The sequence below is a fragment of the Lytechinus variegatus genome, chromosome 4 (assembly GCF_018143015.1).
Source record: "Lytechinus variegatus isolate NC3 chromosome 4, Lvar_3.0, whole genome shotgun sequence".
Classification (NCBI taxonomy): domain Eukaryota; kingdom Metazoa; phylum Echinodermata; class Echinoidea; order Temnopleuroida; family Toxopneustidae; genus Lytechinus; species Lytechinus variegatus.
The window spans coordinates 10,763,585-10,789,373 of record NC_054743.1 but is presented as its reverse complement, the minus strand read 5'-3'; the positions used below and the strand labels follow the sequence as shown (position 1 = coordinate 10,789,373).

Genomic DNA, 25,789 nt, shown 5'->3' with positions numbered 1-25,789 from the left:
GCAGAAAGAGTTGCAATCAAACACAACTCTAAAAATCATACGTAACTTGATTTTCTACCAATCAACAGCACGCATTTTGGACTCGCGATTTTTTGACGTTTAAACGCAACTCTTTCTGCAACGGACCCCTGGTCATGTGGCTTGGCCATAAGAAAACTAAACTATGTACCTATACGTTAACAGGAGAAGGCCAATATTGATTTTTCTTAATGAGAATTAAAGAGAAGATGATTTCTTCTCTCCACTAGGACTCACTTTTGACGAGCGAGACATCATAGAGGGCGCTTTCCGTCATGGTTTTCTCAAGATCCTGGTGGCCACTTCCACTCTCTCGTCGGGGGTGAACCTTCCGGCTCGGAGGGTCATTATCAGGTCAATAATGTTCAACAGGAAGGTCATTGACCCCTTGACCTACAAACAGATGATTGGTAGGGCTGGAAGAAAAGGAGTCGACACAGAAGGTACGTACATCCACAGGAGTGTTTCATGAAGATTTTTGTCAGTGATTTTGTACTGGTTGGTGTTATAAGGTACTTGAAATCCTTGTTTTCGATAAGCTGTGCAGATCTTAATCAGTGAAAATCAACTGACTTATTTTCATATGTTCCCATTTGAGTGGCATTAATTTTCATGCCTAGAGGTAGTGCACATTACACAGCAGATTGGTCAGCTATGCTGTCTTGATGCTTGGTTTCTAAATTTCATGAAACTATGATATACTTACCTTTGATCAGACTGCCTATAACTTGTGTATCCAAGTGCTGGTAATTTGACTTTTCTATTTTCTATACCTACGGTAAGCAGAATTTTCGAGCCCAATTTCATAAAAAGTTGCTATTACTGTATAGCAAGTCTTGCTGGAATGTCAACTACCATGGCAACAGGGAAAACTCTGCTATTTGATTGGCTCTTCCAATGAAAGTCGATATTCCAGCAAGAGTTGCTATCATAGCAACTTTATATGAGTTGGTTTTAGACGATTCCTTTTTTTCTTTCTTGTGTCATGATATGGTGTGAAAAATTGCTTCAACTTTGCTTATTATTGGACTTATTCTGACTTATCTAATGTCCTCTCATGTGTTTGCAGGTGAAAGTATCTTGGTGTGTAAGACAACAGAGAGAGATAAGGCATCAAAGCTGATGAGATCTGAGCTCCCAGCAGTCCAGAGCTGTCTGGTTAAGAGAGAAGGTGATGATCTTAGTAACAGTCTCAAGAGAGCTATCCTGGAGGTGAGACCTTGAGTAATTAATAACAAATATTTTGTGAAGAAAAACCTTAACATGATATACTTCTAAAACATACCTCTTTTCCGATTAATTTCTTTTGCATGTATTTGTATTGTAATTATTATGTACTTTTGTTTTAAAACATTGTTAACGCTGTGATATAGTTAACTATGGAGAGCGTTCGAAATGCTAGTTATTATTATTATTATACTTATATAAGACTCAAATAAACAAGAAATATAACTGATAGTGATTTATACCACTGTCATTACAACATTATGTCAAGTCCACTAGGTTTAGAAATTAAATGTAGTTGCCTCTTACATGATAATTGTTATTTCTGGGTTTTTTTCAATTGTGCAATGTGACGGGTATGTTAAAAAATATATTGTAACGTAAAGTCTGGAGGACAGACTGGTAGTTCCCCCAGTGCAGCAAAGATGGATGCGAACAACGTGTTGTAAATATATTGTGTATATAGTTTCTAACAAACAAGGAAACAATGGACTTGTGTGCTTTGTTACATTGAGTGGAATAGATGTGGACCACATTCCAGAGCCTAATGGTGATGATGAGATCATCCCTAGTTTGTAAGATACAAACGGCACTTCAAATGCACTGATGCACTTTAATATGAATTCAAGTCCTTATTTATCTTCTTTTATAAAAAATTAATTTTCATAACTTTAATGCTAATTGTTGGCAACAGGGCTAAGCACACTTCTGACCAGAATCTTCTCCACCCCCCTTGCTATGTAGATCATTGCTAGTGGTGTAGCATCAAGCCCTACTGAGGTCCAGGCATATGCATCCAGCACACTTCTGGCTGCCAGCCTGTCAGAGATCAGGTCAAAAGGTCAAGGTTCAGAGGTCAATACAGAGTCAGCAGTGTTGTCTTGTGTCAGGTTCCTTGAGGAGAATGAATTTATTAGACTACAGAACGTGGAGTCAGAAGGTAATGCAACCAAACCTACTTTAGAGACCACCTGTGTAGAAGGACCACCTATCTATAAAGACCAAAAGCTTGGTTTCACTTCGGTTTCTTTTGATTTATTGAGCATGGCCGTACACAGCGGGGGGGGGGGGGGGGCAGTTGCCCCACAGAAATTTTGAAAACTTATGTTTTCACTGAGTATTTTCACAAAATTTACCAAAGTATGCAAGAAATCCTTCTATTTCACTTTACAAAATGCACTAATGCCAAGCTCGGTCACTTCGCTCCCTCACTTTTGAATTTTTTTTTTAAAGTTCACCTATCCTGTCTGCACCCCCCCCACAAACTATTTCTGCATACGGCCATGTAATTGAACCTGTAAATAAAGATGACCTGCTCATAGAGACCATTATTCTTGTCTCCCTTGGTTTGGTGGTCTTTATGGACAGGTTTGAATGTGCAAAGTAAATTAGTACAGGTTAATGCATGACATATTGGCAAATATTTTGTAATGAGTGGGGGAATTTTGTTATTGTATTCAATTATTTTATTCACCTTTAGAAGGCATATCTTTGGAATCCTTTTGCTGTAATTTAATTGATAATTTTAAATGTCTAAAGTAAACTAGAGAATATAGTTCTTGTGTTTTTATTTCCTTTCTCAGTATTCTCAGAAATTGATGCTGAAACATATACCTGCATTATTAGAGAAATTGCTAATATTGTGTCTTGAATAATATTTTGATTTATTTTTTGTTTTAATTTTGTAATTTAATGATACACCCCTTCAGCAATCATTGATGACAAACCAATGCATATGATATTGAATACACATGTAAAATACAAATTCTGTTTTTTGTATAATATTCAATTCCTAGATGGTATGGTAGAAAAGTATTGTCCCACCCAACTAGGGAAAGCTACTCTCTCATCAGCTCTCTCACCAAACGAAGCTCTTCACGTTTTTGCTGAACTTCAGAAGGCTCGCAAGAACTTTGTCCTGGAAAATGAACTTCATATTCTCTATCAGGTAAGGCATAAGTTGATCCATGTCTCATTAGCTTGTTATCAGTGAGAATTGATAGAACTCACTGTTAGGTATGCTACATGCCAATCAGATAGTGGATTTTCTGTATTTAATGACTTCAACTTCTGTGAAACAGGTCCCCATATTTGTGAACATGGTTTTAACATGTCAGGAAGCAAGGTATATTATTAAACCTCAAGCTGACAATAGCTTGCATGTTCTTTGAAAAAAAAGGGAAATTTCTTGATGGATCGGTTATTGCATTGATTATAGGCTAAGTGAAATGCCCTCTCCCATTATCATTAGACATTGCAGTCATTCATTACAAGTAAATTAAGTTAAAGTGGCATGCCTGAAACTTTTTCCGACAGCTGTAAAAGTTAGTCTCGGATTTCTATAACTCCTTGGCAGACTGCAAATTTGTCACTGAAATTACTTTCTTCATGTCATGACCTACTGATATTAAAATGATATCTTTTTAAATGTGCTATTAGGTCACTCCAATCTATGACCAAGGCTTCCAGCCCGACTGGTACCAGTTCGTCTGCACATGGGAGAAGATGTCCTCAGACCAGCGTCGGGTTGCTGAACTAGTCGGAGTAGAGGAATCATTCCTGATGAGGGCCAGTCAAGGCCTTGTCTCCTATGCATCACGTTCTGCCAATGTTCAAAAGAGCATCGCCATCCACCGACGTTTCTACACCACACTTGTCCTTCAGGAGTTGGTCAATGAAGTGCCGTTACCGACTGTCGCTGCCAAGTACAACTGTGGTTTTGGGCAGCTACAGTCATTACAGCAATCTGCTAGTACATTTGCAGGTAAGGAATGGATTCTTCTTTGTATATTCTGCCTTGATTAAAAGCCTTCAATTTGTTAACTTTAGGATAATTACAGGCGATGCGTGCACATGGGTTCTCTTGTGATCTATCTGCTTTCATGTTAAGGCAGTAGGCATGTATTGCACAGCAGCTTTGATCATCAACAGACCCTTAAAAGATGATACATGTTGATTATATATGATAAACAAAATTAGACAAACATTTGTTTTGAATCATGCCTTCAAATATTTGTGATTTTACTTTAAAAAAAAACTATTTTAGGAGTGTTGTCATCCAATTTTCTCCAACTTAGTTGTATCAATATCTATATGAGGTTGAAGTTGCAACATATTGAATAGTAGATGAAGTTTGAAAAAAACTGAAATAAGGTTGACTTATCATCCCTTGCCACATCTATAACTGCTATGTATGAGACAAAACTGGTGAAATTATTTGAATATTACAATTATTTTTTATGAGACATGCAGGCTATCAGAAACATACCTCATTAATTAGCAGACATACACTAGTATTGCAACAGAAACATGAATTCCTTTGATGAGTTTGTTTTCCCTCTTTTCTTTTAGGTATGGTAACAGTGTTCTGCAGTCGTTTAGGCTGGTGGAACCTGGAGCTCCTCTTGGCCCAATTCCAGAGCAGGCTGAACTTTGGGATCCAGCGGGAGCTGTGTGACTTGGTCCGAATCTCACTCCTCAACGCCCAGCGAGCCAGGCTGCTCTATGATGCTGGTTACCCTACTGTAGCTGCTGTGGCAACCTGCGATCCGGATGACGTGGAGATGCTACTCAGAAATTCTGTGCCATTTAGAAGGTAATTCACAGTGGATTATTTCAATTTTGGTGTTGAAGTCTTGATATTGATGTTGGATCAGATTTTACAGTAGCACAGCCCTGAGCCTAAAATGAAGATGGCCCTGGGATGAGTGTCACCAAGATGTGAGCTTTACGTTATGTGACCCAAGTGTTGTAAATCCCGATAATGTGTTAGTGCCAGGAAAGGGGAGGGGGGTATTTTTTTCCTCAGTCTTGTAATAAGATCTAAACAGGAGTAAATTTCCCCCCCCCCCCACTGAAAGCTCTGGAGATGATGAAATTATGTTCAATCCTATGACATGTGTTACTTGTGAAATGGATGCTTATTTGTTGTGGTAATTGTTTTTATTCAGTGGCAGACAAGCTCATGGTGAAGATGCCTTTGAGGCAGTGGAGAGGCAACAGACCAGATGTATCTGGGCCACTGGAAGGAAAGGACTGACGGAAGCTGAAGCTGCAAGGCTCATAGTCTCTGAAGCCAGAGCGATCGTCCAAGCAGAGCTTGGTGTGGCTGGAGTTGCATGGAGTGATGAGCGAGATAAGAATGGCACCAAGACTGATGTACATGTAGGTCAGGAAGCCACTGAAGATGAATGCCCGCTGGAAGGCAACAGGGATGGGGAGCGTAGACCTGAGACAGCTATAGAAGGTGTGTCAGAGGAAAGCAAAAGAGGCAGCAACAGCAGAATCGGTTATAACAGGAAAGACATTCCTGAAAAGAACTTGGAGAAGGAATTGTTGCAAGTGACAGGAAAAGATCGCACAGAACAGTGTCTAGTCACTGATGAACCCACAACTGATAAGCCAAGTACATCATCAAAGTCTGCTAAAGCTCTTGAAAAATCTGGCGTAAGACACCATGATTTGGAAGAAAATGGCTCTAAATCATCCACAAATTCTAAAGAGAAGATTGACCACATGCAGAGAGAATCTACAGCAGAAGCGGAGGGAGGTAGTATAAAGGTTGTAGAAAGCAAGACATCAAAATCAACTGTCAATCACCAGTCTGTTATAGGAAGTACAACTCTTGAAGATAAACCTAAGAAGCAAATTACAGTCACTGCCCAGGTACATTCTAAACCTCTGAATAACACAGTGGATAAAGAACCAAATATCTCATGTGTTCCTACAAAACAACACAGGGTCATTAAAAATTGGAATGAGAGTGAAATACATATAACTAGGAATGAATCCCTTCTTGACAAGGAAAAAATACATGTGCATTCTGCTGCAAGATCTGCCAAGGAAAGAAGTCCTGAGCTCACAGAGCAAGAAGAACATGATAAAGGAAAAATGACACCTGTTGTATCAGAAGACAAAGCTCCACATCATCAAGGTCAGGAAAAGGAGACATCTCCGGAGCTGTTTTCATGTCCTTTAGATGAGGGTAGTCTGGAGGAAGTACTGCAGCAGATGGTAGAAGAAGGGGAGTCTCCTCCTGCAATGGTTCCAGGAGATGGACAACCTATGCAGGATAAGGACACTCTTAGAACAGATGACAGTGGGATGGTTGTTGGTGAAGAGGATGGGATTAGTCCAACTTTCCCATCGATGGATTCACAGCTTGAACAGTACATGGCTGAGTATTGCACCCAGAATGACATTGTTGCTGAATCAGCTAGTCCTGACCTTGATGCCGCAAAGAAGAGGGAAAGGAAGCTATTAGGACACTGCCAAGATTTTCTAACAAAAGCCAATGTACGAAGTGGTTCAGACACAACAGAACCTAATTTGGCAATAGATACTGTAACATCAAGTCAGAACACAAATGCTAATACAAATACTGTTGTACCAGATCATGCTGTTGAGGGTCTCCAGGAAACAGACATCAGATCTTGTCCTCTCATAGAGACAACCCAGGATGTACTGCTTGCTGCACAAATGTGCGAGTCCTTTGACTCATTCTCATTTAGCATACAAGCATCAGTAGCCAAAGAGAGCAATCCAAGTAAAAGTATACATAAGCCTGTTGAAAGGGATGCAACCTCTGCTGCTAAATCTCGTAAAAACTTTGAGGAAGAGGTAAGGATTGTACCTGATCCCTCTCTGGTCAGGAATGACCCAACAGAGATTGTACCAGAAAATGCATCACCCAAGATGCAGAGAGATATTACCAAGTCGGAGATCCAAGGCGGTCAAAACGATGATGCTATGCACTTATCTTCAGATGATTCCTTTTCATTTTTTGAGATTCCTGATGGAAATGAAATTTTGGATTCAAACCCAGACAATGCTACCATGATCTTTGTTGGAAAATCCAAAGAGTCTTGTCCAAACCCATGTTCAGATTCTGCGAAAGATCTGAATGTTGCTGATAGCAATGTGAAAGCCAAAGGCAACCAACTCTGTCAAGTGGTCAAATCATCTATCATCAGCAAAGGGAACCTAACACAAAATGGAAGTGAAAGGAAGGATATTGAGAAGCAAATCCTACATGTAGGTGATCAGAAACCTTCAAAATCGGGAGAAATTTCTAAGAAAATTGTGAGTGGCATTTCTGGTAATAAACCAACAGATCATCACAAATTTGCAACATCTAAAGGACATACCAAATCATCTGTATCAAGTGAGCCTGTGTCGAAGAAACAGAGTATAGGACCATCTAACTATAAGTCATCCTCCAAGTCTGAAGTGGTTTTCTCTCCCAAGAGGGATGATGAAGTCAAAAGAAATGCAAATAGCCTCCTGAGTCCAGGGACTTTGGCCATGCTGGACCTCTTTGCAGGTGAAGATGATGATGATGACTTATTCACACAGCTGATAGAAACACCAAAGACTAGATCCAAAGACCAGACTGTCCTTGCAGGCAAGGACATGAATTTTAGCAAAAAGGACAAGACAGGGACGCATTCTGGCTGTAAGGTCAGCAGTCAAACAATTATAAAGCAAAAGATGTCAATGAATAAGGATAAAAGCAAAATCCCTTCTCATCAGGAAAGTACAGTAGGGTCAAGCAGTAAAGAATATAAGCTGAAAGAAAACCAAACAAATTCCAGTATATCAACTAATTATACAAAGAGAAAGAATGAGAAACAGACTAATGGGTCTCCACCAAAGCGACAAAGAACTCCACCAAAATCTAGTGCTGCTGTTCAAGAAAAGTTTGAAAGTGTGGATCCTGTAGACATGAAACACTCTGAAAGAAGAACCAGTGATACAGGAGATTACATTCCGCCAACACCTCCCAGAATAAAACAGACCACTCCCAAGATCTCCAAGGCCTCAGGGACACAAAGACCAAAGAGCAAAGCAGGACAAACACAACGATCTGGAAAGAAAAAGAAAAGCCAAAGTAGAACACTGGAGAGTACAAGGAGAAAATCACCAAGAGCATTGAATATAAGTAAACAGAATCTAGAGGCAGTAGAGGAAGAAAGGGCAACTATTGCCAAGGATCTTAGGAACACTTCAGACAAAAGCTCTCCAAAGTCAAACAAGAAAATGCATATGACTGCTGAGATGAGCAAACAACCAGCTGACAAATCAGCAGGTCAGATGACTGAGGTGCGTAGGATTCCTGATATGGCCATGATACCCAACAGTGAAATGCTGCTGCAAGATAGCGAGGAGCTGTTCTCACCTGGACCTGTTGAATCCCAAGACGCCCTCAACGTTGGAATGGATGAACATGATTTCAGTCTCAGGTTCAGCGTGGACAGCGATACCGAGATACCGCCCTCACCTCATTCAGTCATTACCTCTGCCTCCTCAAAGCAAGAGAACCACCAGCAGTCTTTGATGTCTTCCTTCACTCCATCATTCTCCTTTCCCCAGTCCTTCAGTAGCTCACCAGCTATTCCTTCAACGGACAATGCTTTCACTATCATAGACGTCTGTGCCAATGTAGACCTCTTCAGCACATTCATGATGGAATGGAAACGAAAGAAGCGTTATTCTGTGGCTGTGGCCTGTGAGAAGTATCGTCCTCCAATCCAAGGTGCCACAATTGGTGGAAATTTCAAAAGACCTGGTGAGAACATTTCTTATTGACTCTTAAATTTCAATATTATTTTTTAACCCAATGTGTGATAAATAAATGTGAGATGATATGGTATTGAAAACTATCAGAAATGTCTATTTATGTCAACATTTTAAAGTACTTAACTCTCTTTGACTCAGCGGTAAAAGACCATAAGCTGATCTCAAAAGTTTTAACTTGCTTGTAATCAACTCATTGAAGGTTGACTATGTAGGTTTTACTTTTTTAATCTTGTATTCATCCTGTATTTTTTAGACCCTAAATTTTTGGGTGTTTTTTCATGCAAGTAAAAAGATAGTATGTTTGAAGACCTGCCAAGCGCCCATCAATCAGTAACATGTTTTAGCCAGTAGTGTATTCACCTGTAAAAGCCTACTAACTTTCCCATAGGCTTTGTACAGAGACCCTCTAGTTCCAGTAGACAATGAGTTAAAAACAAAGTTCTTATTTCAAATCCAGAGGTAATGTTCTTTTTTTTCAACTTAGGCACATCCAGATCTACTTCACTCCATTAGTAGATGCACTTTAGATAGTAGAGTCATACCTTAGATGAACTTAAGATAATGTTTTAAGAACAGAGGTCACAATTGAAATGGTAATGTGGTATGGTTTTTACTTTTTCATCCAATCAGGCACTTCTGATCAAAAAAAGGTTGAATCTAAACCAGATGGCTTTCCTATAGAAGACCTTGAGTTGTTGATTACAGGTATAGCAGTGTGCTGGGGTGGTAAAGATGCTTACTTTGTTTCTCTACAAAAAGACATACCAGCTGGTAAGAAAAAGAGCTTTATCAAAAAAGCCTCAAGTTGTCTACTTTCGAACTTGTAAATTACAATGTTTTAGTAATGAGACATTTAATTGTGCATGTAAAACTACATCTATTTAAATTCCTGATAAAAAAAATGAATAAAGAGGATAGAGGAGCTTGTTTGTCTCCACTGCACTTACATGTAGAACAGATTTGATTCATTCAATGGTGTTTGTACATTGATTTATTCATAGTTTTTTTCCTTAATTTCTTTTTTTTTTTCACTCGATTGCTGATCTGCTTATTGATACAAGGAGTGTAAAGTGATTTGATAAAAAGCTAAAATTTGATATCAATTTTAAGATTGCAACAATATTTTGCAATTGTTTGAAAATATCTTCTTACAACACCCAAAAGTCTGTCTCACACTGTGCGATCTGATACATTAGTTTTAATAAATCAAATTTTGCCTTAAATATGAAAGTTCCAAAAAGAAAATATTACTTTATTTGAAGTTTGGCACAATGTTAGGAATAATGAAATCATAATTTTGCTTTGCGGCAAGCCCTGTTGGAGTAAAGTCCACATCGGCTTCAAGTCGCAGCCGAGGATGACATCATTACATTGAATTTGCTGTTATTCCTACATTGAGGCTCAAACTACATTGAATTGTTATTTCAGTAGTCCTACAACTATTCTGACCTCGGATCGCTAGGATTTTATTGGTTGGAATTTTCATGCCAAATGCATTAAGACACATCTAATCTTTTCTGCAGGTGATGCTGATGACACCCTTGCCCCACCAGACAATGCCCCTAATCTTCCAGTCAATGAGAGACTGAGTAAGATCAGACCAGTACTAGAGATTGAGAAACTTGGAAGGACTGCCAAGGCAAAGTATCATCAGAAAGTGGTGTTTGGTGCCAAACACCAGGTAAGAAATTAACCACTGCAATATATAAATTTTATTCACAGTAGTGCAGTGTTGAAGTCTGGTGTTTATTTTGGTGTTGGGAAAATATAAACCAGTCACAATACCTAATTTGAAGTGACTTTAAATTGAAATAAAATTTCAATCATATTTATAGTGCAGTGTTGAAGTTGGTGTTAGACAACATAAACACCATTCACAACACCTTACAGAACTTGAAGTAACTCTCTTTATATTCTTAGCTACTTTACAGACAGCATCCCAGACAGAATAGCGTACAATAACCGATACATTGAAACGTCGGAAAGCTGGCCTCATAAACTGCATATTGGAATTAACTACATGTTGCAGATAAACAGACCAACATTGCATCGCAGATTATGAATTAAACTTCTTTCATTGCACAATGTCTGATTTTACTCAAATATCTGGGACTGTGTGCTGTATTTATATAATAAACAAACTAATCGAAGAACAGTCGGAGAAGGCTCATTAATTTCAATCTTACTAGGTCCTTTATATATATGTGTGTTTTGGGGGTGATTTTGTTATTCATTAGCATATCAGTCAGAGATAAGATCACAATATAGACATATTATTCATAACAATCTGACAAGGATCAAAGAAGTAACAGTGATAATAAATATTGTGGAAATTTTGGGTGTGTATGCAATGTTAATAAGTGCTTGTAGATATGCAAATGGTAAAATATAAACAGTTGAGCATTTCTTTAAGCTGTTCATAAGTTATGAGCATCTTTACAAATGACTGGTGATCTTTTCTTGGGAAACAACTCGACACCACTGAAAATTGGGGCATATAATTTACCACAAAGATTGGATCACCAGTCATTTGTAGAGGCTCATAACTTACCTGAACCTGGTTATAATCTGGAGATCTTGTTGTATTTTAATCACCAGTATAAGATCCTATCCCAAGCCTGTGGATGTCTTCTATCAGGATGCCTTGAGGATCCTAAGATAGCACAATGGTTGATAGACCCTGGTAGCAAGGAACCTAACCTTCAATCATTGGTCACACAGTATTCACCGACTGATACACATCTACTAGAAGGTAAGAATGATTATCCTCTATGTAGAGTGTTTGAGCGATACATTAAAAACGCATATTTTGGTTTGCATCAATTGCCCGTGCAGTATCAGAGCCCTAAAAAGGACCAAAATCCGACAAATGTCCCATAGGCTCCTGTAAAAAAAATTATCTTGAGTATAAGACCATATTCAACAGTCTAGTGCGCATGCGTGAGTGTGAAATGTATGCAACGTGTACAATGAAAGTAATGTGATGCTGAGCATAGATCACAATTACGCTCAATGATGTCGTAATGAACTACATATAAGTCGCAGTTGAATGACCAAAATTGATCCTATGAATTGATGATGCCATGATGTGATAAGATAAGAGATATGACTTGTTAAATCAAATTTCTCTCTGGGGGGGGGATAGATGATAATAATTACCCATCGGATGGCTTATGTCATGGAATACCAGAAATAGTCCACTCGTTAGGGCAAATATTCCTGGTATTCCATTCTGAGCCATCCAATATAACATAATTATCCTCTGGTATTTGCTTTGTGTGCTCTGGGCAATGTTTCATAATCCTCCATACTCTTTCAGCTACTTTATGATATTCCTACTTCATCTCTATCCCTCCCATTCACACCCCTCCATTTATCACCATTTTGAGCCTCATTTAGACATGGTGATATCAAACTTCAGTGACATGGTTTGAAGCAATTCAGGAATGATTACAAAAATCACCCACACTTAATAAGCACAAACAGCATTATACATTTCAAGTTTTAACAATTATCAGACAAACTTAAGATGTACATTACAATGAACATGTATAATACCTGATTATTTCATTTTTGATGCCATTACTCATATTACACATAGTGCATCATGTTTGTTCCAGACATCATTGGATAGATCTTATTTAGCACTAGATTCTTCAAAGAATTTGATTCTTCCGTAGTTATTTTGTTGTTCACTTCTTGATCCAATAGGAATTTTAAATTTCCCACCATTCCATGCACTGTGTTATATATAGTTATCATCGGTGTAAAAATTTGTTGGAATGTCTATTGACTACATTGACAAATCTGTGTAATGACCTGGGGGTGTTTCACAAAGATTTAAGTATGGCGTAGAGTTGCACTTAAATGCCTTGTTGCATGCAATGGAAAAGGCATGACCTCATTGGTCAGATCATGCAAAGAGGACGCGTACTACTGCGTATTAATCAATAAGATTGCGCATTGCATATCATGTATACGTCGGCATTTAAGTGCAAATCTAAGTCATACTTAAAACTTTGTGTTACACCCTCCTGATCTAGAGCAACTTTATCAAGGTACAATGATCTTCTTTTGACATCTCCATTCTACTTTGTAGCTCTTGGTGGTGGTCTAGGTCTTGGTGGTCCAGGGGTTAGTCCAGAGATGAATGGATCCAGTAGACTAAGGGCTACTACTGAAGCAGTCCTGGCCCTACAGGTCATGGATGTCATGCAGAAGCAGTTAGAGGAGTTGGACCTGTGGAGACCATTCCTTGAGGTAAGCTGAGAGCTCGAAATGGGTGTTTCAAATTTAGTGTATGTAAAAGTTTGGTTCCCAGATCAATTGTTATTCCAGGTGGGTGTTTTCATAAAGCTGTTCGTAAGTTAAGAGCGACTTTAAAAACGACTGGTGATCCTTTCTTGTGGTAAATGGTATATTCATTGGCAATTTGGTTAAGCACTTAAGAAAGTTTCACCAGTCATTCACCAAGTCGCTCTTAACTTACGAACTTCTTTATGAAATGGCCCCCTGCAATAATTTCCAAACTACTTTTGATTGATAGTCTCCTATTCTCCTTTTCTGCATCAGAGAGTATGAATCGATTTGCTACTTGATCTGCAAATCCAAATTTGCAATTGATTGCAAATACGTTTCTTGCAACATGCCCCTTTTCCCCAAGTACATTTATTCTGTTTGTGTTGTTGGATTAGAATTACAGCACTCTTTTCAGTCTGAATATGTATACCTAGTTGTATACATGTTTTAATTATTTATAATAGCTGGATTTATATAGCACTTTTTGCCTGAGGATACAAAGCGCTTGCTATTATTACCCTGGCTTTAGCTCGAGCTACCATCACCAGCGCTCAGTGCATTCAAGGAATTAAACCTACCTGGTACCCATTCACTTCACCTGGGTCGAGTGCAGCATAGTGTGGATAAATTTCTTGCTGAAGGAAAACAAACTATGGCTAGGATTTGAACCCACGACCCTCTGTTTGAAAGGCAAGAGTCAGAACCACTAGACCATGATGCCCCCATTCTAATTTAGTTGCTTGTGCATTCCCCTTACCCCTTTCAGGTTGAGATGCCATCCATTGTAACCCTAGCTAGAGTGGAACTGAATGGTATTGGGATTGATGGAGCTGAGTGTGAAACACAGAAATCTATCATGCAGGCTAAGCTAAAGAGCTTGGAGGAGGAAGCATACAAGATAGCTGGACATGGTTTCTCACTTACATCACCAGAGGATGTTGCACAAGTAAGCAGGAAGCAATATCATTGGTGGTTAAAATGATTGTGGTTGTCATGACAATTGAAGTGGGGGTAATGATTCAGATAAGATTGGAGGAGAATTTGGGAGGGGGATTCCACTGCTCACAGGAGGAGGTTGCGGATGCTGAAGATGATGGTGATGATGATGATGGTGGTAGTGGTGGTGGTGGTGGAGGTGGTGGTATTGATGATGATGATGATGGTGGTGGTGGTGGTGGTGGTGGTGGTGGAGGTGGTGGTTAAAGGAGGTGGTGGTGGTGGCGGTGGCGGTGATGATGATGATGAATTGATCGATATGATGATCATGATGTTGGTGGTGATGGTGATCATAATGATTACAACAATGAGAGGGATGATGATGATAATGATGAAGATGAGGATGATCATCATGATCATGATAATTATGATGATCATGATGATGATGATCACTTGAGATGATGATCATTATAGGCATAAGACAAATAAGGTGATTGAGAGAATATTGGATGGCCTTGAGTGGGATGCAAAGAAATATTGTACGAGCTGAAGGACAATATTGGACGAGTCGGAGACGAATCCAATATTGTTCTTCAGCGAGTGACAATATTTCTGCGCATCCCACGAAAATTGGTCATCCAATATTACTATTATTTAGATACCCCCACAAAGCTAAACATAAAGTAATGAAGCAAAAAAAATTGTCTTTAGTAACCATCATTTATGGCAATCCTGTAAATCATAAGCATGGCGCCTGAGTATTGTCATTTTTAAAAAAGAAATCTTTTTAATGAAGTAAAGATGCACTAGGGTATAGTGCAAGCGCATTTGATGCTCCCTTACCACACCTCCTGGCAACTTATACGCAATTCAATTTCATTTTGACATAACAAAAGCTTCATGCGCACAATCATTTATTAACCAATGATAATCTTGTGGGCGGGGCAAAATATTCATTTCGTCCAATATTTTAAATATTAGATGGTTTCGTAGGCATGCACGTTAACAATCAGTTTCAATATTTTGTTTCTCTGAAACAACCTCGTAAGTCGTAAAAAAAATATTGGTGCCTCTGAAACCCTACATCTAAATTATAACATAAAATATTTTTTGAGCCACTTGAGGGGAAAACCCCCAAGATAGATTAACATGGCTTCTCTCTTACATCACAAGTTAAATGTTACACAACTGTGTAGTCATGGCAACTAGAAATTAGAACAACCCCTACAGTTACACGCCATGAAGATGATGGGGAAAAGCAGGCAGGGGGGAATAAAAGCAGATAACTTCATAACTGATATTGTCATTATTTCCAAAAATCATTTTCATCAATATCTGATTTTATTTTATTTCAGCATATTTCTAATAGAAATTATTAACAAACATAATGTACAACATAAAAAAGGTTGTGATACATTTCCTTTTACACAAATAAATACAAATAATAATTCACTGGAAAATGTATATAGATACTATTAGTTTGCAATATTATATGTTGTACTTTCTGGATTAAAAAAAAAAAATGCTGGAGACCGCTACCATAAGCAGTGCTTGACTAGGGTAGCGGCCTCAAAGATAATAGCGAAATAAAAAAAGAAAACAAAGTCAAATATAAATCGGGCATTGACTTAAAGTCAATTATAAACAGATATTATTAATACGATAATATGATTAGTACCATACACTAATATCATTACCAGTATTATCATATATACATGTATTATACTCATTGGTTTAAAAAAACAAACATCTTCTGTTGTTGCTTATGAAAATTCATAAGTGAGTAGTGAATGTAAGGAGGAGGAGGATAAAGTGGATAGCTTTTTGGTAAAAGGAGGTGTGACAATAAGGTTGATGATATTGTTTTCATATTATTTGAGAAGTACATTGTTTTGAAGTTCTCTGTCAGGGGTATTATTGTTGCAGTGGATTCTGAGTGGGTTGCTACGATTGTCATTCCATAGATCCCTCCATTTTTTTTTTCATACTGGAAGAAACAAATATGACCAGTCAGTGTATTTCTCTTACACTTTTGAACCTTGAAGTATGCTTGGATTTAGAGTGGTAGAGTGCAATCAAAGAATGCTTGTATGCTTGATATCTTAATGTTCTATTGTCCTGAAAATTTTGAAATGTAAGACACAAATTGAAGCTCTTTAGGATGTATGTGCTTTATTTGCTGCCAGGTTACAGCAATGACATAATAATACTTAATTATGTAGAGCAACTGTAATTCTAGGAAAAGTTACCAACAGCAACCAATACATGTATAATAATAAGTATATCTCTTATGTCACATTAGGTCTTATACACAGAGCTAAAGCTCCCACCCAATGGCGACCCCTCATTCATCTCCACCACAGCAGCACCTGCCCGTCGCACCCTCGGAGCAAGAGGACGCCCTCGCTTGGCCAAACACTTCAGCACATCCAAGGAGGCCCTTGAGAAGCTCAAACCTCTCCATCCTCTCCCAGCCATCATCTTGGAGTTCCGTCGGATCTCTGCTGCCGTGGCTAAGGTGGTGTTCCCTCTCCAGAAGGAGAAGGTTCATAATAGTAGACTGGACATGGATCGGGTTTTCACTGTATACCAGACTCACACTGCTACAGGTAATGACACCTCAATAATACAAAATTGAATTTCATCAAATCCGGGGGGTGGGGGGCACTTTCATTGACGAGTGGATAGCATGCGCGACCATGGGGTCTCAAAAAGCACCCTAAACACATATTTTCCATATTCTGAAAATGCACCCCTTAACAAGTATTGGCATGTGAAACCCTACCCTTAACAAGTATTGGAAACACGAAGATACTATTGGCAAGTATTCCCTGAATTGAACCCCTAAACAAGTACAGCGATATTTCAATTGCTATGTCACGGAAATAGGTCGTCGGTTTTACCTTTACCTACATCATTGGGTTAAGTACAGCCCCACTTGCGCAATCATGCTCTAAACATGTAGTGTTGACTCTTGGGCAAAAAGTACATCTTATATAAAACATTTTAGTCTTGATTTTTTATACCCTCTCAAATTTGACCCTAAACACGTAGCTTTCCTATCGAAAATAGATTCCCTTTTTTCATTATTTTAGTGTTTTTTACACCCTTATTACGTTACGTACGTAACATGCCCTATCTTGAAAAGACATCCTTTTTACATGTTTTTTGGTCGCGCGTGGTATCCACTCATCAATGCAAGAATGAAAAATATGCACATGTAGTTTCAAATTGTGCTTTCCGTTTTGATGGGTTATGTGGTTTTGAGAAATGGAAATAGGGAGTACCTTTCATATCTTTTATGTGTTTTTTGGTGCACCTTGATTTTTTTTTTTGGGGGGGTTGATTGAAATAAAAATGTTCATCTTTACCAATTGTCACACATTATCTATGATATCATTAATTGTGGAAGGATTTACAAATACAAAACTTAGAAGAAGCTTAGATGAATATTACTTGTTTTGCTTTTCCTGGCCCTTTGGATAATGATTATGTAGTTTAATACCTTTCATTCTATAAAAACAAAATAAATTGGGCCACGTGACTGTAACTCAAGACTTCATATGGACTGATGTTCCTCTTCCTCAAAACAGGTCGGGTCGCGACCTTTGAACCCAACATCCAGGCCATCCCTAAAGAGTTTGACATTAACATGCCTTCTGTGATTGGGGAGAGTCCACCTGGAGGGGGCGCTGTTCAAGGGACTGCCTCCTTCATTCCTTCAGCGGTCTCATCACATCGAAGCAAGAAAGGTCGAATGACCAGGATAGGAGCTTATACCCCGCTTGTCATTAGTAGTGGACCCACACCCAAACCAGGCCCAAAGTTTGCTGTCAGTATTAGGCATGTGTTCTGCCCTTTCAAAGGTATCTATTGATTCCTTTTTGCATCTGATTGTTTTGTGTATGTCAGAGAATTGAATATCAATCAATGGGTAAGGTTGCACTGCTCAAATAATTGCTACTCCTATATCATTGGGTTGTGAACCGTTATATTTTTTTGTACCACTGATCAAGGACGGTTACAAAAACAGCCTAATTATTGTCTCTTAAAGCGACCTTTTATTGACAAATCATGGGAAAATCAAGGCTTATCTAGGAACATAAAAGGGGTTCAAGTCTTTCACTCGGCTGCATGCCTGAGGGTGTTATGTAATAGATGCCAGCATGTCTTGGAGGTCTATAGGAGAGCAGTAGTAAGAAGACCAACCAACCTGAAGTAAACTTCGTGTTTTCACTTTGAAACAGTGTTTATTTATTTTGGGTTAGCAATCAAGAGACCTGTTATGAGTCTAGGAATTGGGATTGTTGGAAACTGGAACTGCGTTGATCCGATGTATCACGAGTTCGGTCAAATTCGCGCTGTCCAAACTTTTATCGCATTAGTCCGACGGGCGCTCATGACGGACGGATTATGTTATGCAAGTCAATTGGCATGCAAATTTCGTATTGTTTCAATTTTCCCATGATTTGACAGTTGCTGGGCCCTTTAATTTACATAGATTGACATGAAATATCTTTGAGCTTTGAAAATATGACTGTATATGTATTTGTTTCCCAGGTTTATTATAATTGTGAATATCATTACAGTATACTGATCATACATACAGGTAATAGTAGTAATTCATCACTTCATTTGACGTTCAAATCATTCAAAAGAAAGGAATCAATACAAACTTAGAAGAAAAAGTGCACCCATGTAATCTTGTAATCTCATTGATTAATATGCAGTAGTACGCATCCTCTCGGCATCATTACGACCAATGCAGTGATGGGTATGTCCCACATGAATCTGCGCGTTATCATGTACATGCGATACTTCACACTGGAATGTTTATTACACATCCCCAGGTGGATTGATGCTTGCTGCTGACTACTCTCAGCTTGAGCTACGTCTCCTAGCCCATCTAGCCAAGGACAAGTGTCTCATGAGTATCCTGAATAGTGGTAGTGATGTCTTCAAGCAAATCGCTGCCAAGTGGAAGCATGTCGATATAGGCGATGTCACAGCAGAACAGAGGCAACAGGCCAAACAAGTAAGAGATGGATTTGTAATTGATGACAGGTTCATATCAGAAAACTATCATTAAAGTCATCATTATCATCATGGTCATTAACATCATCGTTATCACCATCATCATCATCACCATTAACATCATCATCACCATCATCATCATCACCATCATCAACATCATCACCATCATCATCATCACCATCATCATTAACATCATCATCATCATCATCAGGGCTCAATCAATATAATAAAACCTCTTTTTTTTACTATTGCACTGGCAGATAATGTTGAAGAGCTTCAGATCAGAATTTGGTATAAATTTTATTTCAGATGATGCCCCTGGCATTGGATGTCACTTAATAATTATATTACAATTATATTATGTTATGTTCTTCATGGTTTGCATTGAAATAAATTGTTTGTTAGCAAATGAATAAAAATAAAAGAGTTTCCCCATCATGTTTTACAGTCAGAATTGACATTGTTTTACATGATCTAGGCCCTGTAATACAACATTTTTAGTGCATTTCAAATATGAAAGAAGTGTTTTGATTGGTTTATTGTCAGCATTTTGAAATAAATGTATGCATTAATAATGTTGATTGGCCAATGGCATTTACAATCGCAATTGATGGGAATTTGGGAAACCTTTGTGCTATGGAGCTCATGTGTGAAGCAATCATTCAGTTTAGTTTATTTCACTTCCATTTTCTGATAATAAACATAACAAACATATATGTGCATATGTATGAATGTTCAAAACAGAATATGTGTTATAAGAATACTTCAATAATTAACAAATTCGTAGCAAATAGATGGAATATATAGAATTCTTTTTGTTCCAGATACATTTTGATGATTAGACAAATTATAGATTAGTTAGCATGTGATAATGAGGGAATTTACAAAAAGCGAAGCTTGTAATTGTAAATCATTAAAGTTTATCTCACTGATTTCCGTTATTTCAGATGTGTTATGGTATGATCTATGGTATAGGAGCCAGAGCTCTAGGGGAGCAGCTAGGAGTGTGTGAGGAAGATGCTGCTGCCTTCATGGAGTCATTCAAATCACAATACAAGGGTGAGTGTTTAATAGGAAAGTCATATTTGGTGATAAAATGGTGGAGCGTTGTGGCCCAGTGGATAAGTCTCCGGACTTTGAAACAGAGGGTCGTGGGTTCGAATCCCAGCCATGGCGTAATTTCCTTCAGCAAGAAACTGATCCACAATGTGCTGCACTCAACCCAGGTGAGGTAAATGGGTACCGGTAGGAAGTAATTCCTTAAGAAGCTGTGTGCGCTATGAATGTCTAGCTTAGCCGGGTAATATAGGAGCGCCTTGAGCACCTAACAAGGTGGATATGTGCGCAATATAAATACCCTATATTATTATTATTATAAAATGATAATAGATCAAAAGGAGATGTCTAATTCTCAGTGAAACTTTTAGAAGAGATTGTATTTTAAGTTGTTTTATGTATTGGAGCAAAAAGAAATGACATTACCCAAGTGATTTAACTTCTTACAATTTAAAATTTAGGACATTTATAAAGGTGTTCTGATTTTACATTAACCATGATTGGAAGATGAGTTTTGCTTGTTTTTCTTCACTCACTAAATGTTTGGCCGGCAAGCAAAAAATTTAATAATTTGTTAACAAATTTTCAGCATTACTCCTATTTGTTTAAGATCAGTATGCTCGATCTGTAATGAAAATCATAAGATCAGTACGCTCGATCTGTAATGAAAATCATCAGATCATAAGTCAGAAAAATTTCCTCCTATGAAAGCCTCTTAATTTACTATTTATTGTCCACGGCGGACGGCATTTGAATAGCAATGAGTCAGAAAGAAGAGGATCGAGGGTATCTGAATTTCAGTTCATCGTGGCTTAGCCGTGAACCAGAATAGCCTGGTGGTTGAGTCGCTGCCCGGAAAGCAGTAGATGGCATGTTCGAATCCCACTGGTTCCAATTTTTTCTGACTTATGATCTTATGATTTTCATTACAGATCGAGCATACTGATCTTATGATTTTCATTACAGATCGAGCATACTGATCTTATGATTTTCATTACAGATCGAGCATACTGATCTTATGATTTTCATTACAGATCGAGCATACTGATCTTAAACAAATAGGAGTAATGCCGAAAATTTGTCAACAAATTATAATTTCCTCCTATAAAAGCCTCTTAATTTACTAAAAAATTTAATACAAAAGTTCTGATCTCTTCATCTTGCTTATAATTAGGCATGAAGAACTACCTACTCGAAGTGGTCAAGCAGTGTAAGGAACATGGCTACATCCAGACACTGACCGGTCGAAGACGTTACCTACCGTCCATCCACCACACTAATCCTGGAGCAAGAAACCAAGCAGAGAGACAAGCAGTCAATACTACTGTCCAGGGGTCAGCTGCTGACCTGGTCAAAACAGCCATGATCAAAATTGACCGGAGATTAGCAGTGGAGTATCCAGCGACTAAGAGATGCCATAGACATAAAGAGGAAGAGAAGTTAGGCGAGTGATAGAAGTTAATTTGTTCGACTATATTTTGATACCGTGGAGGTTTACGGTTCACCATGTGTAATATGAAGAAAGGAAGGAAATACAGGCAGAAAGATTGAAATGGAAAGAAGAGATAGAATGAACAGAGAAAATTAGAAGTATTATTTCTTGAAAGCGAGTGAAGTCCTGAAAAGGACTGTAAACCAGATGAGATGAGTAGTAGCGATGCTACTGCTCAAACCATTGCTACTCAAGCCATATTCAGCTCATCTCATCTGGTTTACAGTCCTTTTCAGGACTTCACTCACTTTCAAGAAAGAATACTTCTAATATCCTCTTGTCATCCTATCTCGTCTTTCAATTTCAATCTTTCTGCCAATATTTCCTTCCCTTCTTCATGAACCGTAAACCTTCTCCACATTATAAACTCCACCATGCAAATCTACAAAGATTATATTTTGATATTTAGTGTTAATTTTCAGTGAAAGGGAACATGCCAATTCAAGATACTATCAGTTTTAATGACGGAAGGGAAAGAAAGAATTTTTTTTTTTTTTAATCAGAATCAGCTAAGAATTTAAAGCAAATAATGTCAGTTTCAAGTCTTGATCTAGTTTCTGTGACCATCTTGAATTTGATACTTCTTAGCCAGTGATTGTAGATGCTTTGCACAGATTCCTGCTAATAGATTATATTTTCATCTGCATAGAGTTTATTATTGAACACTATTTCTTTGAATCTCCAGGTATAGCACCTAGCCGTCGGAAGAGCAGAAGACTTCAGACCTCCAACACTGGATTCACTCCCTCAGGAGCATTCCTTGTTCTCCAGCTACATGATGAACTTATCTATGAAGTCCGGAGGGAGGATGTTGATCAAGTAGCACAGCTGATAAAGACTGAAATGGAGAATGCCATTAAACTCTCTGTGAGATTACCTGTTAAAGTGAAGGTTGGACCGACATGGGGAACACTTGAAGAAATGGACTTATGATGAGGGAGGGTGATGAAAAAGTGGCAGAGCTAATGGCAAAAGCTCAAGAGAGCAATTAAGCCATTTGGATTGCTTTCTGCAGGGGATAAGTGATTAAGTATTATAATTTTCAGGAGGGGGGGGTGTGGATTGATGACACAGCTGATTCTGACAACACTGGAGAATGCCATCTTCCTTGTAATTAGGTACCTTACAAAAAGTTAGAGCCAGGTCTTTTTGCCCTACATCTTTTTATCATTAAGCAGACATACAAATTCTTTAAGGTGGCTTTAGCCCAACACTGTGTGAATATCTGTGAGTGGATGTTTTAAAGAAATTGTGAGAGGATGTTTGATGAAATGTTTACAAGGTAATTTCTTTCATGTATATTATGAATTGATTCATGAGAATGCTGAGTGCCATGACCTGTCAAGTTTTAGACAATTACAAAAAGAATGTGCTTAAGAATGAAAAGCGCGTTGATGCCACATTGATCACAGCTGGCCTGTGACTGGTATCCGATTTAGCCATACTTATGACTTGAATGAATTAAAAGAAATTTCAATATTCAATATTTGGATAACCATTTCTTACTACTGTAGGTCAGGCACAATTTGAAACTACGCATCTTATCTATTAAAATCCAGTCACAGTCAGTTGCAAAGTTTTGTTGAAATAAATGAAATTCCATTTCAAGGATCGCTGTGTGCACGGATATAATGTGCACACACTCTACGACCACGCAATTAAATCAAATAAGTATATATATTGTATTTATTATATTGCAACGCTACAGAATTTCAAGTCTATTGTGAATTGGTATTGTCAAATTGAATTTGTATGTACATCACTGAATACCAAAGTATATTATGAAATGAACTATGCATGGAATACATTTTGCATCTATTTTTCATTTTTTAATATAATTATGTAAATATATTTCTATATAAGTTGTATCATTTAAATGAATTGTATATTTTTACTGATTTCTATCCATTTTTCACGATTCATGTTTTTTTGTTCATTTTGGTTATCAATTACATGTACTCGGGCAAAAATGATTTTCTGAAATTTCTGCACGTGTCTCAAATTTTCAATGTATCATTCGGTATTCAATAATTCAATATTTGAACTGCTACTCATATACATTCAATTAACAAGTCATGCAGAGAATACTACTGCAAATGTATGCAACCAAATTCTTTTGTTGTTAACATTTATTTTCAACAACAAGAGTCAATAAATACATGAAATATTGGAATGAATGACAAATGTGTGCTTGCTTCATTAATTCAAGTGATATGGAACATCCTCAGTCTAACATTCACTCAGTGACCATGTGGATTGAGGAGAATTTCATAAAAGCAAGGACCGAGTGACATCATGAGATACAACCAATATTTTCAATCGATTGTAGCTATTTATGAATGGCCCTGATCTTAACCTTATACAAAATTTTGTTTCTCAAAAAGTTGAATTTCATGCTGAATTTCACAATTATTTTTTCAGAAAATTGGAAATTCAAAGAAAACTATCTTGCATTCAAACGATCTAAAATACATGCAACATGAGGCTTTTTATTACATGTAGTTCTCATTTGAGAATGTAATTGGCTGAATAAGAGGCCCTTGCATTTCCAGTCTGTTTGATATCGCTGCACCTGTGCATCCTTTCTGGATATTAAGGTCATGTTTCATAAAGTCATAACAAATGCAGAAGTTTAAATTCAGCCAATCAAATCGACTAATTTCATTAGCTTTGAGATGTTATTGTAACTTGTCATTCCAGTGCACATCAAAAAAACAGGTAATAGAAATTTTGACAGCTTACCTCTGATAATCGTGGAATACCTTTTTCTATATGCACTGTACAGTGTATAACAAGTTTAATTGGAGTAAGACCAAGAGATCGAGTCAGCCTAGTCAAGTTCATGGAGAATTTTTTTCAAGCAGCTTTGTGACTTAGGAGAACTTCTACGCTTGACTTCATCCCCGCTGATCACACTTGAAGATTCTTGCAAAAATGTGTCTGATTCCAGGACTACATATTTGTTAATGGGTTTGTTACAACAAATACTCGTAACAATAGTACCAAAATAATGAGATTCAAACTGCATCTTTAGATTGAAGAATTACACTGACAAACACACTAATATGATCACCCTGATATAATAATAACAAATGTAAAACAGTGACATTCGGCATGCCTTACCAAAAAATATTTACACTTTACAATTTCATTTACAGAATTGATAGGGGCATATCCTTAGAATTTGATAGATCACCTATCAATAACTATTTGAAAAGGCAAGCAAGTAATGTTGATCTTATTTTTAAATCAGTTGGTCTATGTTGTTTTGCCGCCTATGTCCGAGGTACGTTCCTGAGCAAAGGTTTGCACAAATATCAAATTAAATGCTTTGCTCTAGCAAATCACATGCCTACCAACAAGAGGGCTGTTTCTATGTCTTGGTCATACAACGTCTTTAAATAATATGATCGAACAATGGCTGTTGCAGTAAGAAGTGGTAGATGTTGCTAAACTCAATTTGGAGACTGTTGCAGATAGAGACGTAACACTAAAAAGTCATACACAATTTGATTTCCAACCAATCAAATATAAGCATTCGGACTTGCATCTGAATTCTATAATTGTGTTTAAACACCACTCTCCAAGAGGCCTCTGATAAGTCTGATGCCAGTAGGGCAACTTAGTAGCATGTGACCAGTGAACTACATTTGTTCAACAGGCAATATTGAAGAAGCGCTCTGTGCTGACACTAATTCTGACTGAGGTAATAATTATTGCAATTCATATCTTTGCAATTGAGATAAAATAAATCAAATGTGTGACTTGATTCATAGCTTGAGAGAAAGATCATGAAATCCAATTCCATTTCAAGCTTGTGCTCTGGAAAAAATCAAAATAAAGTCTACTTCTTGAAAATGAACAGCAAGGTTACAATGCTTGAAAGGAGACTATTCTAAAAATACTTTGGATACAGTTCAGTAACACTGGCTATTCCAGGATATGCCACAGTTGATTTGCTCACACCGAGCTGAAGATCATTTAATTCCCCTAGCACAACTATTTTAATATGTTCAATCAATAATGAATATTGGCATTTCCCTTGGCTTAGAGTCCAGCTTCACGTCTTCCAGGTAGAAGTTGAAGAAAAGATGTTCATTACAATTCCCAGGAAAAATCTGTAGCAATCAGTTTCTAGCTATTAGACTATTA

At 37.7% G+C, this 25,789-nt stretch overlaps 1 protein-coding gene across 5 annotated transcripts in view; it reads left to right on the top strand.

Moving 5' to 3' along the window:
• LOC121413355 (DNA polymerase theta-like) overlaps window positions 1–25,380 on the top strand; it is a 41,684-nt gene extending 16,304 nt beyond the window's left edge. Inside the window, exons 11-29 of one of the 5 annotated variants that reach the window (XM_041606146.1) lie at window positions 249–461; window positions 1,088–1,230; window positions 1,987–2,182; window positions 3,039–3,190; window positions 3,682–4,006; window positions 4,594–4,837; window positions 5,193–5,684; window positions 5,715–8,809; window positions 9,451–9,591; window positions 10,344–10,501; window positions 11,419–11,572; window positions 12,920–13,080; window positions 13,886–14,065; window positions 16,358–16,664; window positions 17,649–17,921; window positions 18,906–19,090; window positions 20,037–20,148; window positions 21,320–21,589; window positions 22,323–25,380. In XM_041606146.1, the coding sequence (XP_041462080.1) occupies window positions 249–461; window positions 1,088–1,230; window positions 1,987–2,182; window positions 3,039–3,190; window positions 3,682–4,006; window positions 4,594–4,837; window positions 5,193–5,684; window positions 5,715–8,809; window positions 9,451–9,591; window positions 10,344–10,501; window positions 11,419–11,572; window positions 12,920–13,080; window positions 13,886–14,065; window positions 16,358–16,664; window positions 17,649–17,921; window positions 18,906–19,090; window positions 20,037–20,148; window positions 21,320–21,589; window positions 22,323–22,570 (7,049 nt within the window). In that variant the 3' untranslated portion in view covers window positions 22,571–25,380. Of the gene's footprint in view, window positions 1–248; window positions 462–1,087; window positions 1,231–1,986; window positions 2,183–3,038; window positions 3,191–3,681; window positions 4,007–4,593; window positions 4,838–5,192; window positions 8,810–9,450; window positions 9,592–10,343; window positions 10,502–11,418; window positions 11,573–12,919; window positions 13,081–13,885; window positions 14,066–16,357; window positions 16,665–17,648; window positions 17,922–18,905; window positions 19,091–20,036; window positions 20,149–21,319; window positions 21,590–22,322 lie in introns of all 5 variants that reach the window. The other 4 variants (XM_041606147.1, XM_041606148.1, XM_041606145.1 and 1 more) reach the window with 4 other exon arrangements.
• Window positions 25,381–25,789: the final 409 nt, after the last annotated feature.